General features: G+C 43.9%; 1 protein-coding gene across 1 annotated transcript; it reads left to right on the forward strand.

Moving 5' to 3' along the window:
• Positions 1-8,763: 8,763 nt before the first annotated feature.
• GJD2 (gap junction protein delta 2) lies at positions 8,764-12,668 on the forward strand. Its single transcript, XM_049789804.1, has 2 exons — positions 8,764-9,318; positions 10,390-12,668. The coding sequence occupies exons 1-2, from the start codon at positions 9,248-9,250 to the stop codon at positions 11,279-11,281; spliced, it is 963 nt and encodes a 320-aa protein (XP_049645761.1). The 5' UTR covers positions 8,764-9,247; the 3' UTR covers positions 11,282-12,668.
• Positions 12,669-13,009: the final 341 nt, after the last annotated feature.

Here is a 13,009-nt window from a genome sequence, read left to right on the forward strand (position 1 = left end):
AGTAAAACATGAATGAATGGCAAATAGAATTATCTGATGACAAATCAATAAAAGATTATCTGTGGTGACTAGATGCTATATATGTTCATTTTTAAAAACAATTTTTACTGTAACCAATGTGAATGATGAGTCTTTCACAGTTATATTTAAGGTACATAGTGACAGTGAATCAGGGCCATTCCCACCACCAGTGTTGTCCTCCCTCCACCCCTGTTCCCAGCATGCATCCCATACCACCCCCTTTACCCCCTGGATTGCTAGTGTTAACAGGTCCCCTTTGTGTATAGCTTGTTGTATGTAGATTGGGTTATCTTTTTTTTTTTTTTTTTTTTTGGTTTTTGGGCCACACCCGGCGATGCTCAGGGGTTACTCCCGGCTGTCTGCTCAGAAATAGCTCCTGGCAGGCACGGGGGACCACATGGGACACCGGGATTTGAACCAACCACATTTGGTCCTGGATCTGCTGCTTGCAAGGCAAACGCCCTGTGCTATCTCTCCGGGCCCAGATTGGGTTATCTTGATTCTGTTGTTATTGACTTTGGGCTTGATGTTTAGGTTTGGTTGTTTTTTATTTCCACTCAATGGTCATGTGACTCTTTGTTCCTGATACCATTCACTTTTATTTTTTCCTCAATTTTTGAGGCAGAAAAAGATGATTTAAGTTCTGTGGTTCTGTTAGGGTAAAAAGAGCTGGGAGGAACCCATCTAGAAGCTATAAATATAAATTTAAAAGAAGAAAAAAAAGAAAAAGAAAAACAAAACAAAACAAGCAATGACAAATGACAAAAAAAAAACCCAAAAAACAAAAAATAAACAAAAACAACCAAAAAACCCACAACTAAAAACCGAACAAAACAACACCACCAAAGGCCGGAGTGGTGGTGAAAGAGGTAAGGCGTTTGCCTTGCTTATGGCTGACCTAAGATGGACCTCAGTTTCATCCCTCAGTGTCCCAGATGGTCCCCCAAGCCAGGAGTGATTTCTGAGTGTATAGCCAGGAGTAACCCCTGAGCATCAAACGGGTGTGCCCCCCCCAAAAAAAATAAGAAAAAAGAAAAAACAAGAAAGAAAATAAAAAGGAAGGGGGACTGGTGTGGTAAGTTTTTTTGTTTGTTTGTTTTTTAAGGATTTTGGTCTAGGTGTTGTAACCATTTCTTTGGTTTCTTTGGTCTTTTTTATTTTAGTTTGATTTTGTACCATATTTGGCTAGAGAATCTCATTCTGATTTTGTTTTTGTTGTTGTTGTTGTTGTTTGTTTTGGGGACATCCACGGTGGTGATCAGGAGTTACTTCTGGCTCTGTGCTCAGAAATCGATCCTGGCAGGCATGAGGAACCATATGAGATGTCCGGATTAGAACTAGCATTGGTCTGGGTCGGCCATTTGCAAGGCAAACGTCCTACCACTGTGCTATATCTCCAGCCCTTGGGTTTTTGTTTGTTTGTTTGTTCTTTGCATAGGCACAGTAAGTATTGGGGAAATTGGAAAGGAATTTCCTTAGCCTAAGAGATACAGGGTTTCTCCACCGTTGAAGCATACTGTCATGGGAACAAGTACAGGCTCTGGACATACTCATTGTCGAACCCTCAGGTCTTTTTATGGTGCCAGGAAATGTTCTGCTCAGTGTAGTATCAAAATCAGTCCTCTTTAATTAGAGATCCTGATATTCGCACACGTCATAGGACAAAGTCTAGGATAGAGTCTTTCTTTATGGATACAGAAGTTTTGCTCTATCAGCGTTGTTGTTATCATTCTTCTGTAATTAGTGACCTTATTTTTTGCACAGATCCTAGGATGGAGCCTAGGATATATTCTTTCTTTATGCTTCCAGAAGTCCTGCTCAGTTGCAGTTGTCAAAGTCAGACCTCTGGAATTAGATATATTCGTTTTTGCACAAATCCTAGGCCTAAGCCTAGAGTAGGGTCTTTCTTTTAGGTCCCAGGAAAAAATCTGCTCAGTTGTGATAGTCAAAGTCAGTCTTCTGTAGTTATAACTGCTGTATATGCTCTTAACCTTTCTTCATCTAGTAGAGGACAACCATATGCACCATTAGTGAGTGCCATACTCAATGCTACTATCATGTACTATCATACAATGCTTCTTGACAGAAGACTTTTAATGTTTCTTGTAAAACCAGTTTCAAGACTATGAATTTCCTAAACTGTTGCCTATCCATGAACTCTGTATAATAGCTTCAAATCTAAATAATAATCTACTGAATAGAAAATTTTTGGTGAAATGTTAATTTTGTTGAGTTTTTGTATTATATTTTTCCACATTATTCTCATTTATAGAGCCTCATTTGACCAGTGAATGGTAGGTACATACTGACAACTATCAGGGCAATGGTAGTGAGTGAGAAAAGTAGAAAGCCTATCTCAAATATAGGCAGGGGGTGAGGGAGGATTGAGATGGGGGGGCATTGATGGTAGAAATGTTGCACTGGTAAAGGGTGGTGTTCTTTTTTATAACTAAAACCCAACTACAAACATGTTTGTAATCATGGAATCATGGTGATTAAATAAAGATATAGAAAAATAGTGGTGAAATACAGTCAGGATAGAGAAGGGACTATTTTAGCTGGAAACAATCATTCTGAACAAGAATTGGGTCCTGAAAGAAGATAAAGTGATATGCATGATGCCTCTTCAGTAAAAATATTACAAAACCGCAGTGCCCAAAAGAAAAAAAAGGATAGAAAGAGAAAATAAAATGTCTGCCACAGAAGTAGGCAGAGGGGAGCGTAGGAGAGAAGTTGGGGACATTGGTGGTGGTGAAGGGCGCATTGGTATGTAGTTCATTGTATGGCTGAAACTCAATCATGAACAACTTTGTGACTACGTATCTCATAGAATGAACAGAATAATAAAGGGAGCAGCCATTATGTAAACAAAAAAAATTGTGAAACCAATTTTACAAATACTTTTTTATTTTTTAATTTAATAACACTTTATTCTTCAAAATTACAAATATGTTTGCAGTTGGGCAAATACTTTTTTAAATATTATAATCAAAAATATAAATTATATGTAAAATATGTCTAAGAGCTCTAAGAGGAAGAGGAAACTGCAAGGAAACAGCAGGAAATGGAAAGTAGCCTGAAAAGTAATGACCAAAATAACAGAAAACTATGGGATAAGTTCAAAAAGAACAATATAGAAATCATTATAGTTCCTGAAGAACAGGAAGGCAAATGTGATAAAGAAACAATTAGAGGGGCCGGGCGGTGGCGCTCGAGGTAAGGTGCCTACCTTGCCTGCGCTAGCCTTGGATGGACCGCGGTTCGATCCCCTGGTTTCCCATATGGTCCCCCAAGCCAGGAGTGACTTCTGAGCGCATAGCCAGGAGTAACCCCTGAGCGTCACTGGGTGTGGCCCCCCCCAAAAAAAGAAACAATTAGAAAGTCATCAATAAAAATGTCCCAGAGTTGGGTCCAGAGCGATAATACAGTGGGTAGGGCATTTGCCTTGCAAGCAGCTGACCTGAGTTCAATCCTTGACATACCCATGTGGTCCCCTGAGGCTGCCAGGAGCTATTTCTAACCTCAGAGCCAGGAGTAACCCCTGAGCACCACCGAGTGTGACCCAATTCCCACCCCCAAAAAAGAAGACATCCCAGAATTGAGGACTATAGATACTGAGAGCCAAGACACCCAAAGGATTTCAGTAAAAATAGGCTCAAATAGGGAAATTGAAAGCAGAATATTGAAAAGCAGCAAGATCAAAAAAGAAAAGCATATACAAAGGAAAGCCCATAATGTAATAGAGAATACTGTTGAGGTGGCAGCCTAAGCTATATAGCAAGGCACCATATTTAGGATTAATTATGATTGGAGTTTTTGACAGCTTGGAAATATTACTTTGTAAATTTTGTCTAAACCACAAAAACACTTCTCTAAATGTTTCCCTACCGTGTTCCTGAATCATTTTCCTAATAACCTATTTCCTAAACATTTGGAATGTGAATTAAACATAGGAGAGAAAATAAAAGCGACTACTTTGCAGCAAAGAGTAGCTTTTTAAGTTGTCTTCTAAGTTCATTTAAGTCTTATAAACGGCTTCAGTTTGTACCTTCCAAAGACAATTTGATTGTTTCATTAAGAAGAATATATATGCAGGCCACTGGGGAGATAAAGATCAGTTAATCAATCCTAGCTGTTTGTGAATGAAATGTGGAGGATTTTTAAGAGACCAGTTCCATGCCCCAGAAGGGAAGCTACAGAGGCAGGCAGGGAGCCTGTATGCGAAGGACACTGATCAGCATTCTGGAGATGGTGCTCAGAAATTCTGCTGCAGTTCAAGGTTTGCATGCTCAGCGACATTCCCTGGATTAGCTCAGTGGGTTGTAGGACCACCCTGAGAGAAAGCAGCACAAAGCAAGAACACGGTTAGCTAGGCTTCTGCTGAGGAGTCCAGGCTGTCCCAAAGTGATAAATACTTTGACTCACAAGGGAACTCATTTCTTTTCTTAAGTGTGAACACAACATAGAAGCATGCAGGGAAGCCCAGAACCACCTCTACTCGGGGCACTTGCAACTTGGCCAGCTGAGGATAATGGTTTATTCCTTCAGCAAATTTGTTTCCAAGACACAGAGTAGCACCATGACATAGGAGACTAGCCTTCTGCAACCGTGAATTTGGAGTGCAGTAGAGGAAAGGTCAACAGATTCACCTTCATTCTTACAGGTTAGAAAAGTTTCTGAGGGTGAGGGGAGGTGGGAGGTGGGGGGATGCCATTTTCTAAGCATTTCAAGCTGCCCAATAAACAGGGCACTTGATAATCACTGAGAACACAGTCAAGTTCAAAGCACATAAAGCAAAACTGGATACACCCAGATAGTAGTAAGTAGGATCATTACTAGTAATTTTGTCTTTGCTCCCTGGATTAGAATATCTAACCTTTTGATGCATTATCTTTTACAGTTTCTCCCAGTAGATATAGATATAATTTTCCTGCTTGAGAGTTGAAGATGAATATTTGTGAGCATGACTTTGCAAAGCCAACCTTTTGGGTGCTATCTTTCTTGAGCTGTCTGCAAGTGACCACCATAATAAAAACCACCTTATAACAATTTTTCTTCCTTAAAGGTCACATTGTTCATTATTCTATGATATTTGATTTTCTTCTCGGGGACATAATTAGTGCTTTCTTCATAGCTTTTCTTTCACTAACTGTGTGACTAGTAGCACCTAATACTTTGAATATTTTAACTATATGTAAACTAGTTAATAAGATTTTCCGATTTTCTGATTTCTGGTTTCCTTCCTTCCTGATACCTATGACATCTTAACTTCTTATTGTATTAGAGTCACTATGGAGAGCTATAGAACTAATGGAAGCTATGCTTGGCTTCTATAAATGTTTAATTTAGCTTGTTTGAGATAGTAACATACTTTTTAAAAAAAAATTTATTTGGAGGGCATCTCAAGCAGTGCTCAGGAAGCCTGGAGGCCTCTCCTGGCAATTTTTGGCCAATCTGGCCAATTGTTTTAATGCCAGGGCTTAATGTTATGGTAATGCTTATACTGCTGGAGATTGTCATTGTCGCCCCAGGAGTCCTCAAAGGTCTTCAGAATTGTACCTGGTGATGCTTAGTAGGCAAGTACTTGAAACAGAGTAGAGCAAATTTAAGTACTAAATATGCAGCTACAATACTAACTCTCTGGCCTCTGTATTTTAATGAGCATCCCCAAATGGTCACATGTGCACAAATTTTTGTTTGTTTTTCCTTAAATTCAAAATCATTCTTTTAATACGGTATAAATTTTAATAAATATAAGACACCCCCCCCAAGTTGACTTAAATGGGAATTTTTCAGTCAGGAGTGAATTGAGACCAAATTTAGCTGGATGAGTTTATCTGCCCTCAGGAAACTTAGAGACATTGAGATTTACACACAGAATCTTTTCATATTTCATGCAGCACTATGGGGAAAATGATTAGCTGAAAGTGACACTTTTAGACTCAACAGAGATAATACAATATAGGAAAGTGTAAAACAACTTGTGAGTGATTAATACATATAAAACTTTCATTGGTGGTGAGGATAGAGTTGTTTTTTGGGAGGCACACCCTATGATGCTCAGGAGTTACTTCTGGCTCTGCACTTAGGAATTACTGCTGGCATTTTCTGATAGGATCTTCTGACCTTGGGGGTCCATATGAGAATCTTGGGATTGAACCTGAGTTAGCCACTTGTGAGGCAAGAGCCCTCCCTAATGTACTATCACTCTCGATCTGAGCACAGTATTTTATTTTTTGGGGAGTAACACCCCAGTGATAATCAAGGGTTACTCCTGGCTATGTGCTCAGAATCACTCCTGGCTTGGGGGACCATATGGGACACCGGGGATCGAACCCAGGTTCGTCCTTTGTCAACCATGTGAAGGCAAATGCCCTACCACTGTGCTATGGCTCCATCCCATGAGCACAGAATTTTTATCTATGAATAGACTATCAAATAAATCATACGTTCTGTGTATAGATGCTTTCTGTGTTTATAGATATATGTTGCACATTTATGTGTTCATATTTTGCTCTATATTACATATTAAATCACATGGCATTCAAAATAATAATAAGGGATCAACAATTTAATCATTAGCTAGTTAAAAATAGAAAATAGTATTTCAAAGACATTTAAAAACCATTTCCTGTCATCTTTATCTTTAGAATCAGCATTGTTAGTGCTCAAAAGAGCCATGAGTACAGAAAACAATGTCTTTGAGTTGTACAGCACATGTTGGGGCATCAAAAGATGTCAAAGACATTTCCTAGACTTGCTCACTAACTCAACTTTTCTTCTTCTTCTTCTTCTTCTTCTTCTTCTTCTTCTTCTTCTTCTTCTTCTTCTTCTTCTTCTTCTTCTTCTTCTTCTTCTTTTTTTTTGGGGGGGGGGTTTGGGCTACACCCGGCGATGCTCAGGGGTTACTCCTGGCTGTCTGCTCAGAAATAGCTCCTGGCAGGCACAGGGGACCATATGGGTCACCGGGATTTGAACCAACCACCTTAGGTCCTGGATTGGCTGCTTGCAAGGCAAACACCGTTGTGCTATCTTTTCGGGCCCTCAACTTTTCTTCTTATAACAATGACCACAAAGTACCTACCAGAGAATGAGGCAATACATGGATTCAGTATTTAAGGGAACAGGAAAGAAAAAAGGGAAAATATCTGGGCCAAAGAGATAGCCCAGAGGGTAGAGCATTTGCTGACCCGGATTTGATCCCTGGCATCCCATATGGTCTCCCATGGCTGCCAGGAGTGATATCTGAGCTCAGAGCCAGGAGTAACCCCTGAGAGCCGCCAGGTGTGGTCTAAAAACAACCAAGAAAAAGAGAAGAAAAAGATGACATTAAATCTGAGTGGAGAGTTCACCACTGCATCTATAAGTCAACTGGATCCTAGTTAGTTGAGTCATCCACCTCAATATTTGCATCTTTTTCTCTTACTGCGAGAAATAAGGAGTGCTGGCCTTTCTCACTGTTCAATTTTCACTCCAGTGTTTTTCGTTTTTAGGGAAGTTTTACCCCTTTACAATGAAAAAACTATTTTCCTGGGGTAAAGGTGCCGGCTCTTAAAGATCTCACTGATGCTTCCTGCACTAAAGTTTGGGTCACACCTTAACTCATCATTTTATATAAGTCCATGGTGGCAAGATTCAGTCCCACATCCTGCATCCTAGTTCCCAGTGTCCTGTGCCTCAGTTTTACAACCACATTGGCTGCTCAGAACTGAAGGGGTGTGGCTTGTGGAATACACATCCACACTACTATCCATAGGAGTAGAGTGAATTATACAGGAACAGTGACTTTAGCACTCTCTTTAGAGTTGTATTGTTTTTAAATAAGGCTGACAAGTATTTTTTACCCATTATATTTTTGGAACGTTCTTATGAACCAGTTCCAAATGCCGTCTTCTAGAACTAACCCTGGAGCTAATGAACAACCTGGGGCGTCTTGCTTCTATGTTTTTAGTGACCAATTTTTAGCTATCGCTCTAGACAGTACTTACTGACAACAGAATGCGAATTTAAACTCAGAATCTAGGATCTGCTGATTGAGGGGAGAAAGCCAAGTGGAAAAGGGGGGTGAGTTGGGGTGGGGGTCAGGGTGAGGTGGTGCCCAGCCTCTTGCTTTCTTCCCCAAAATTGTAGCCCTCCCTTCTTCAATTCCGATGACACCAGATTACTCGAGGATTCCTTTTCCATTCGCTTAATTAATTAATTAATTAATTAATGTATTTCAGTGGCAGATCAAGAAATGTCCTTTTTCCCCCAAGAGCAGAGCCTCTGGGTTTGCATTTGAGGCAGCCAAATCACCTGATGCCTAAAATCCCATCCTTAGAGGGGGCATCGCACCCCCCACTTAAGCTTCAGCCTGCAGAACATCACTCTGCCCCTCCTCAGCAGCCCTCTCTGAGGAACCACCTCCCCAAAGCGTCCTAGCCCCCTCTCCTTCCCCACAACCAGTACCTCCTTTTGGGGAGAACACTTGGGCACCGGCAGCCAAGGCGCAAAGGAGAGGGGGCACCCCGGGGAGCAGCCCCCACCTTCTCCCTCTCCCCCCACGCGTGTGCTCCAGGCTGCCCCTCCAGCCAGGAGGCAGGTGAGGCTACCTGGGCGCCCCCCAAAGTCCCTCTGGACGCTGCGCTCCGGCCTCTCCAAGCCTCCCCGCCCCTGGACTCCATCCTCCCTCTCCCCGACCTGGCGTGACGCAGGCAGAGGCTACTTAAGGGCGGCTCGGAGGCGGCGGCAGCGGATTCCCAGCCCCAGCGCTGCGCCCGGCCTCGCCAAAGGCAGGCAGAGCGGGAGCGCCCGGTGCCCGCTCCAGTGCCAGCCCCTGGGGCTGCCACCCGGGCCTCCGTGGCCCGCAGAGCGGTTCCTCCAGCAGGAGAGCCGCCCCTTGCCCCTGTCCTAACCCGATCCCCTCGGACTGGACCCCCTGGATCCCCGGACAGTGCTCCTGGAGGTTTGGTGCCCAGAGCCCGGACTGCGCGCCCTGCGCCTTGCGCCTTGGGGTCGGGGCGCGCTGGGGTTTCTTCTGCATTTCGCTCTCGGAAGTCCTCGCAAAGGGGAGCAGGGGGACTGGTGGCTTTTATATTTTTACCTTTTTTTTTTTACTTCTTTTACCTAAAGGGGAGGTAGGTGGCTCTTCCCTCCTAGTCTGGGGGTGCGGTCCAGAAGGTGCCCAGGAGCTGGAACGTGCCCGTTGTTGCCCAGTCTTTTGTCTGCCGCCTCCGGATGCTCAGCGATGGGGGAATGGACCATCTTGGAGAGGCTGCTGGAAGCCGCGGTGCAGCAGCACTCCACTATGATTGGAAGGTAAGGGCGCCAAGCCAGAGGGGGACCCGTCGGATGCCTCCCCCCGAATCCCTTCTCAGGTCCACACTGATCCCCCAACGGCCCAGAGTCCCCAGTCCTAACGTCCCTGGCATGGGCGTTGAGGGATTACCCGGTTGCCCCAGGATGCCCCTTCCTACAGCTGCTGCTCCAGCTCTTCCTTCCCCCAGGAAGCACCCTGATGGGGGGTCACTCTTCGCCCCCTCAGAAAAGGAGTTTGTTAGCCCAATCGTGGGTCCCCACCACCTCCTCCAGCAGCAGCACTCTCCGGAATCAGTCTGGCTTCATCCGGTTCCCTAAATAGAATCCACAGGGAAAGCAGGATTGGATTTGGACAGAGGAGGGCACATGGGGAGAAGGGTTTGCTCCTTAGAGCAGACGCTTTGCCCAAGAAATATTTATTAAGCGGAACCAATTGGGCTGTTAAAACTTGCAGTGTCAAAAGCCCACACACATCTGACCACGCTGTGTGCTTGTGTGTTAGCTGTTTGTGTTGGGAGCCGTATTCATATTGAGTAGAAATAAATGTCCACTTGAGTACATTGAGTATAAATATATACCTAATAATACTATTGAGTATATTGCATATTAAATATATTTGTATATGTATATATATATGTGTGTGTGTGTATATATATATATATATACACACACACACACACACACACATGCCCACTGAAGATGTGGAGATGTACGCTGTCCAGATATTGTCTGCATTTGCCATAAACAAAGTGAATGAAGGTCTGTTTTGTGCTTCTGTGCATTTCATGCTAGACAGGTGAAATGCATCTGTTGCTAATCCACCATGTCCAGTGTATGGAGATACGTGTATTTGAGATCCCGATCCTCCCAATCCACCAGCAGCGCCCAGCAGAAATGAAAAAGGCACAAAGGTCGCCTAGTTCCCCAGTTCAGTACCAAGCGGAGATGGACAGCTCCCCCACTGAGGACTGGCAGGCGCCCAGGGAAAGGCAGGGGCAGGGCTTTCCTAAGTCAGTGAGTCAGCCCCTGAGAACCTCTCTCCTTCCTTCTCCCCACCCAACCCCTTCTCAGGATCCTGTTGACTGTGGTGGTGATCTTCCGGATCCTCATCGTGGCCATTGTGGGGGAGACGGTGTATGACGATGAGCAGACAATGTTCGTCTGCAACACCCTGCAGCCTGGCTGCAACCAGGCCTGCTATGACCGCGCCTTCCCCATCTCCCACATACGCTACTGGGTCTTCCAGATTATCATGGTGTGCACCCCCAGCCTCTGTTTCATCACCTACTCTGTGCACCAGTCCGCCAAGCAGAGAGAACGCCGCTACTCGACGGTCTTCTTAGCCCTGGACAGAGAGCCCCCTGAGTCTATGGGGGGTCCCGGAGGAACTGGGGGTGGGAGCGGCGGAGGCAAACGAGAAGATAAGAAGTTGCAGAATGCCATCGTCAATGGGGTCCTGCAGAACACAGAGACCACCAGCAAGGAGACGGAGCCAGATTGCTTGGAGGTGAAAGAGCTGACCCCGCATCCATCGGGGCTACGCACTGCGGCCCGCTCCAAACTCCGCAGGCAAGAAGGCATCTCTCGCTTCTACATTATCCAGGTGGTTTTCCGGAACGCCCTGGAGATTGGCTTTCTGGTGGGCCAATACTTCCTCTATGGCTTCAGTGTCCCCGGCTTGTATGAATGCGACCGTTACCCCTGCATCAAGGAAGTGGAGTGCTATGTGTCCCGGCCTACTGAGAAGACGGTCTTTCTAGTGTTCATGTTTGCTGTGAGTGGCATCTGCGTGGTCCTCAACCTGGCTGAACTCAACCACCTGGGATGGCGCAAGATCAAGTTGGCTGTGCGAGGCGCCCAGGCCAAGCGAAAATCCGTCTATGAGATCCGCAACAAAGACTTGCCCAGGGTCAGTGTTCCCAATTTTGGCAGGACTCAATCCAGCGATTCGGCCTACGTGTGAACGAGCAGGCTTCACTTCAAGAAGGCCTGAAGAATAACAAGGCAGATGACGTCCTCAAGAATGGCGGTCTCTGCCCTCACGTAGGCGACACTCACCATGGAGATGGAGGATATGGTTGGATAAGGAAAGATCTTGCCTCCATGGAAGAGGAGAGAGGGGAGAACCACTGGCATGTCACATTCCACAGAGAAAGCCGGGTAATATCAGGAGATGGATGAGCTGTACTTCTTTGAACCCTTTCCTCCTATGGCCTAGTCTGTTCCCGACAACAACGGACTAGGCACAGCTAACAAATGGAACTTCACCGCTTAGCTTTATATCCGGTGAAAGACGAGACTCAAATATTTCATTGGTACAACATGTGTGACCGAACTCAGTTCATTCCTCCATCCTGTGCTGCAGGAAATCATTCTCGAGGCATCCTTCTTGTACTTCTCCCATCAGCATGGCCCTCTCCTCAACCCAGGATAGCATGCCAGCCTTTTCTTTTTTCTTTTCAGAATCTGGCCTTACTGAATACCTAATACGGTTTATCTGCAGGCTAGCGGGAATCACAAGGGGGGTCCTTTTGGAAAAATGGCCGTGCGGAGGGAGGTTTGCGTTAACACCCCACCTGACTTTCCCTTAGTCCGTGTGAAAACCTTAGGAATGTCTCAGTATCTTCAATTTTCTAACTCCAATTGCACTGGTGCTCTTTATCAGGGGCAGGGATAGGGTGGGAGGGAGGGAACTGCAATATGCAACTAGAACACTTCTGTGAGATGATTCGTTGCACTGTTAGGCATGTGGTTATAAGCTTTGGGATATTTCTGCCTTCCAGCTTGTGGACTTTGTAAAGCATAAAAATATTTTTGGTTCATATCCAAGCCACAGAATTTCTAACAGATATATTTCCCTCATTTTCTTACATCCTTTGGTTTTTGTGCAACTCAGCTGCACTTCATTTTGCCATGGATTGAATTTAACTGTGTGCTCACACCAGAAACCTTAATTGGCCCATGTCAATCCTGATTTATGATTTTTATCAGTTATTTTTGGGACACAAGCACTAGTTAAGAAACCTGGAACTAAACACTGTTGATTAACAGGCGTTTACGGATGCTTGCTTATTTGAGACATATACCAAAGGTCAAAAGCTTATTGTTTTGAACTGAGAATATGTTTTTTCTTCTCCTTGCTCTTGTTTCTTTAAGTGCCATAATTGAAATTTTCATGTCCACTGTGTATTTAGTTCAAGCATTGGCCAATAGAATATTTGGATAATGTGCTTTTATGGAGTTCTCTGTTTCCTTTGCATTATCTTTATGACTTTTGATTTAGATATGGACATGGTGTAACACACAATTGAGGACTTGTTTAAAATAAAGTTCTTTCCTTTTTTGTAAAATGGGAATCTTTCATTTTTCTCTTATGATTTGGGTTGAAATATATGTTGAAAATGTTTTGTCAACTTATGCAAAAAGACAACTAATATTCAGGATAGAAAGTAAGAGATGACTGAATAGTATTTGAAGGAAGACCAACAAAGTCTAATTAACCTCTACCAGATGAAAGGAGGCAAGTGAATTTTATGTTTAAACAGAGTGTAATGAGATGTTCTAATTGTATTCACTAACTCTTTTTCATCTTAGCCCAAGATTTCTCTGCTTCTCTGAAGATATTCCTTGTAATGAAATGTCAATTCTCTAGAATATTAGTTGATGCCTGGAATGTAATTTTTGTCTTTCA

Source organism: Suncus etruscus, chromosome 16 (assembly GCF_024139225.1).
Source record: "Suncus etruscus isolate mSunEtr1 chromosome 16, mSunEtr1.pri.cur, whole genome shotgun sequence".
Classification (NCBI taxonomy): domain Eukaryota; kingdom Metazoa; phylum Chordata; class Mammalia; order Eulipotyphla; family Soricidae; genus Suncus; species Suncus etruscus.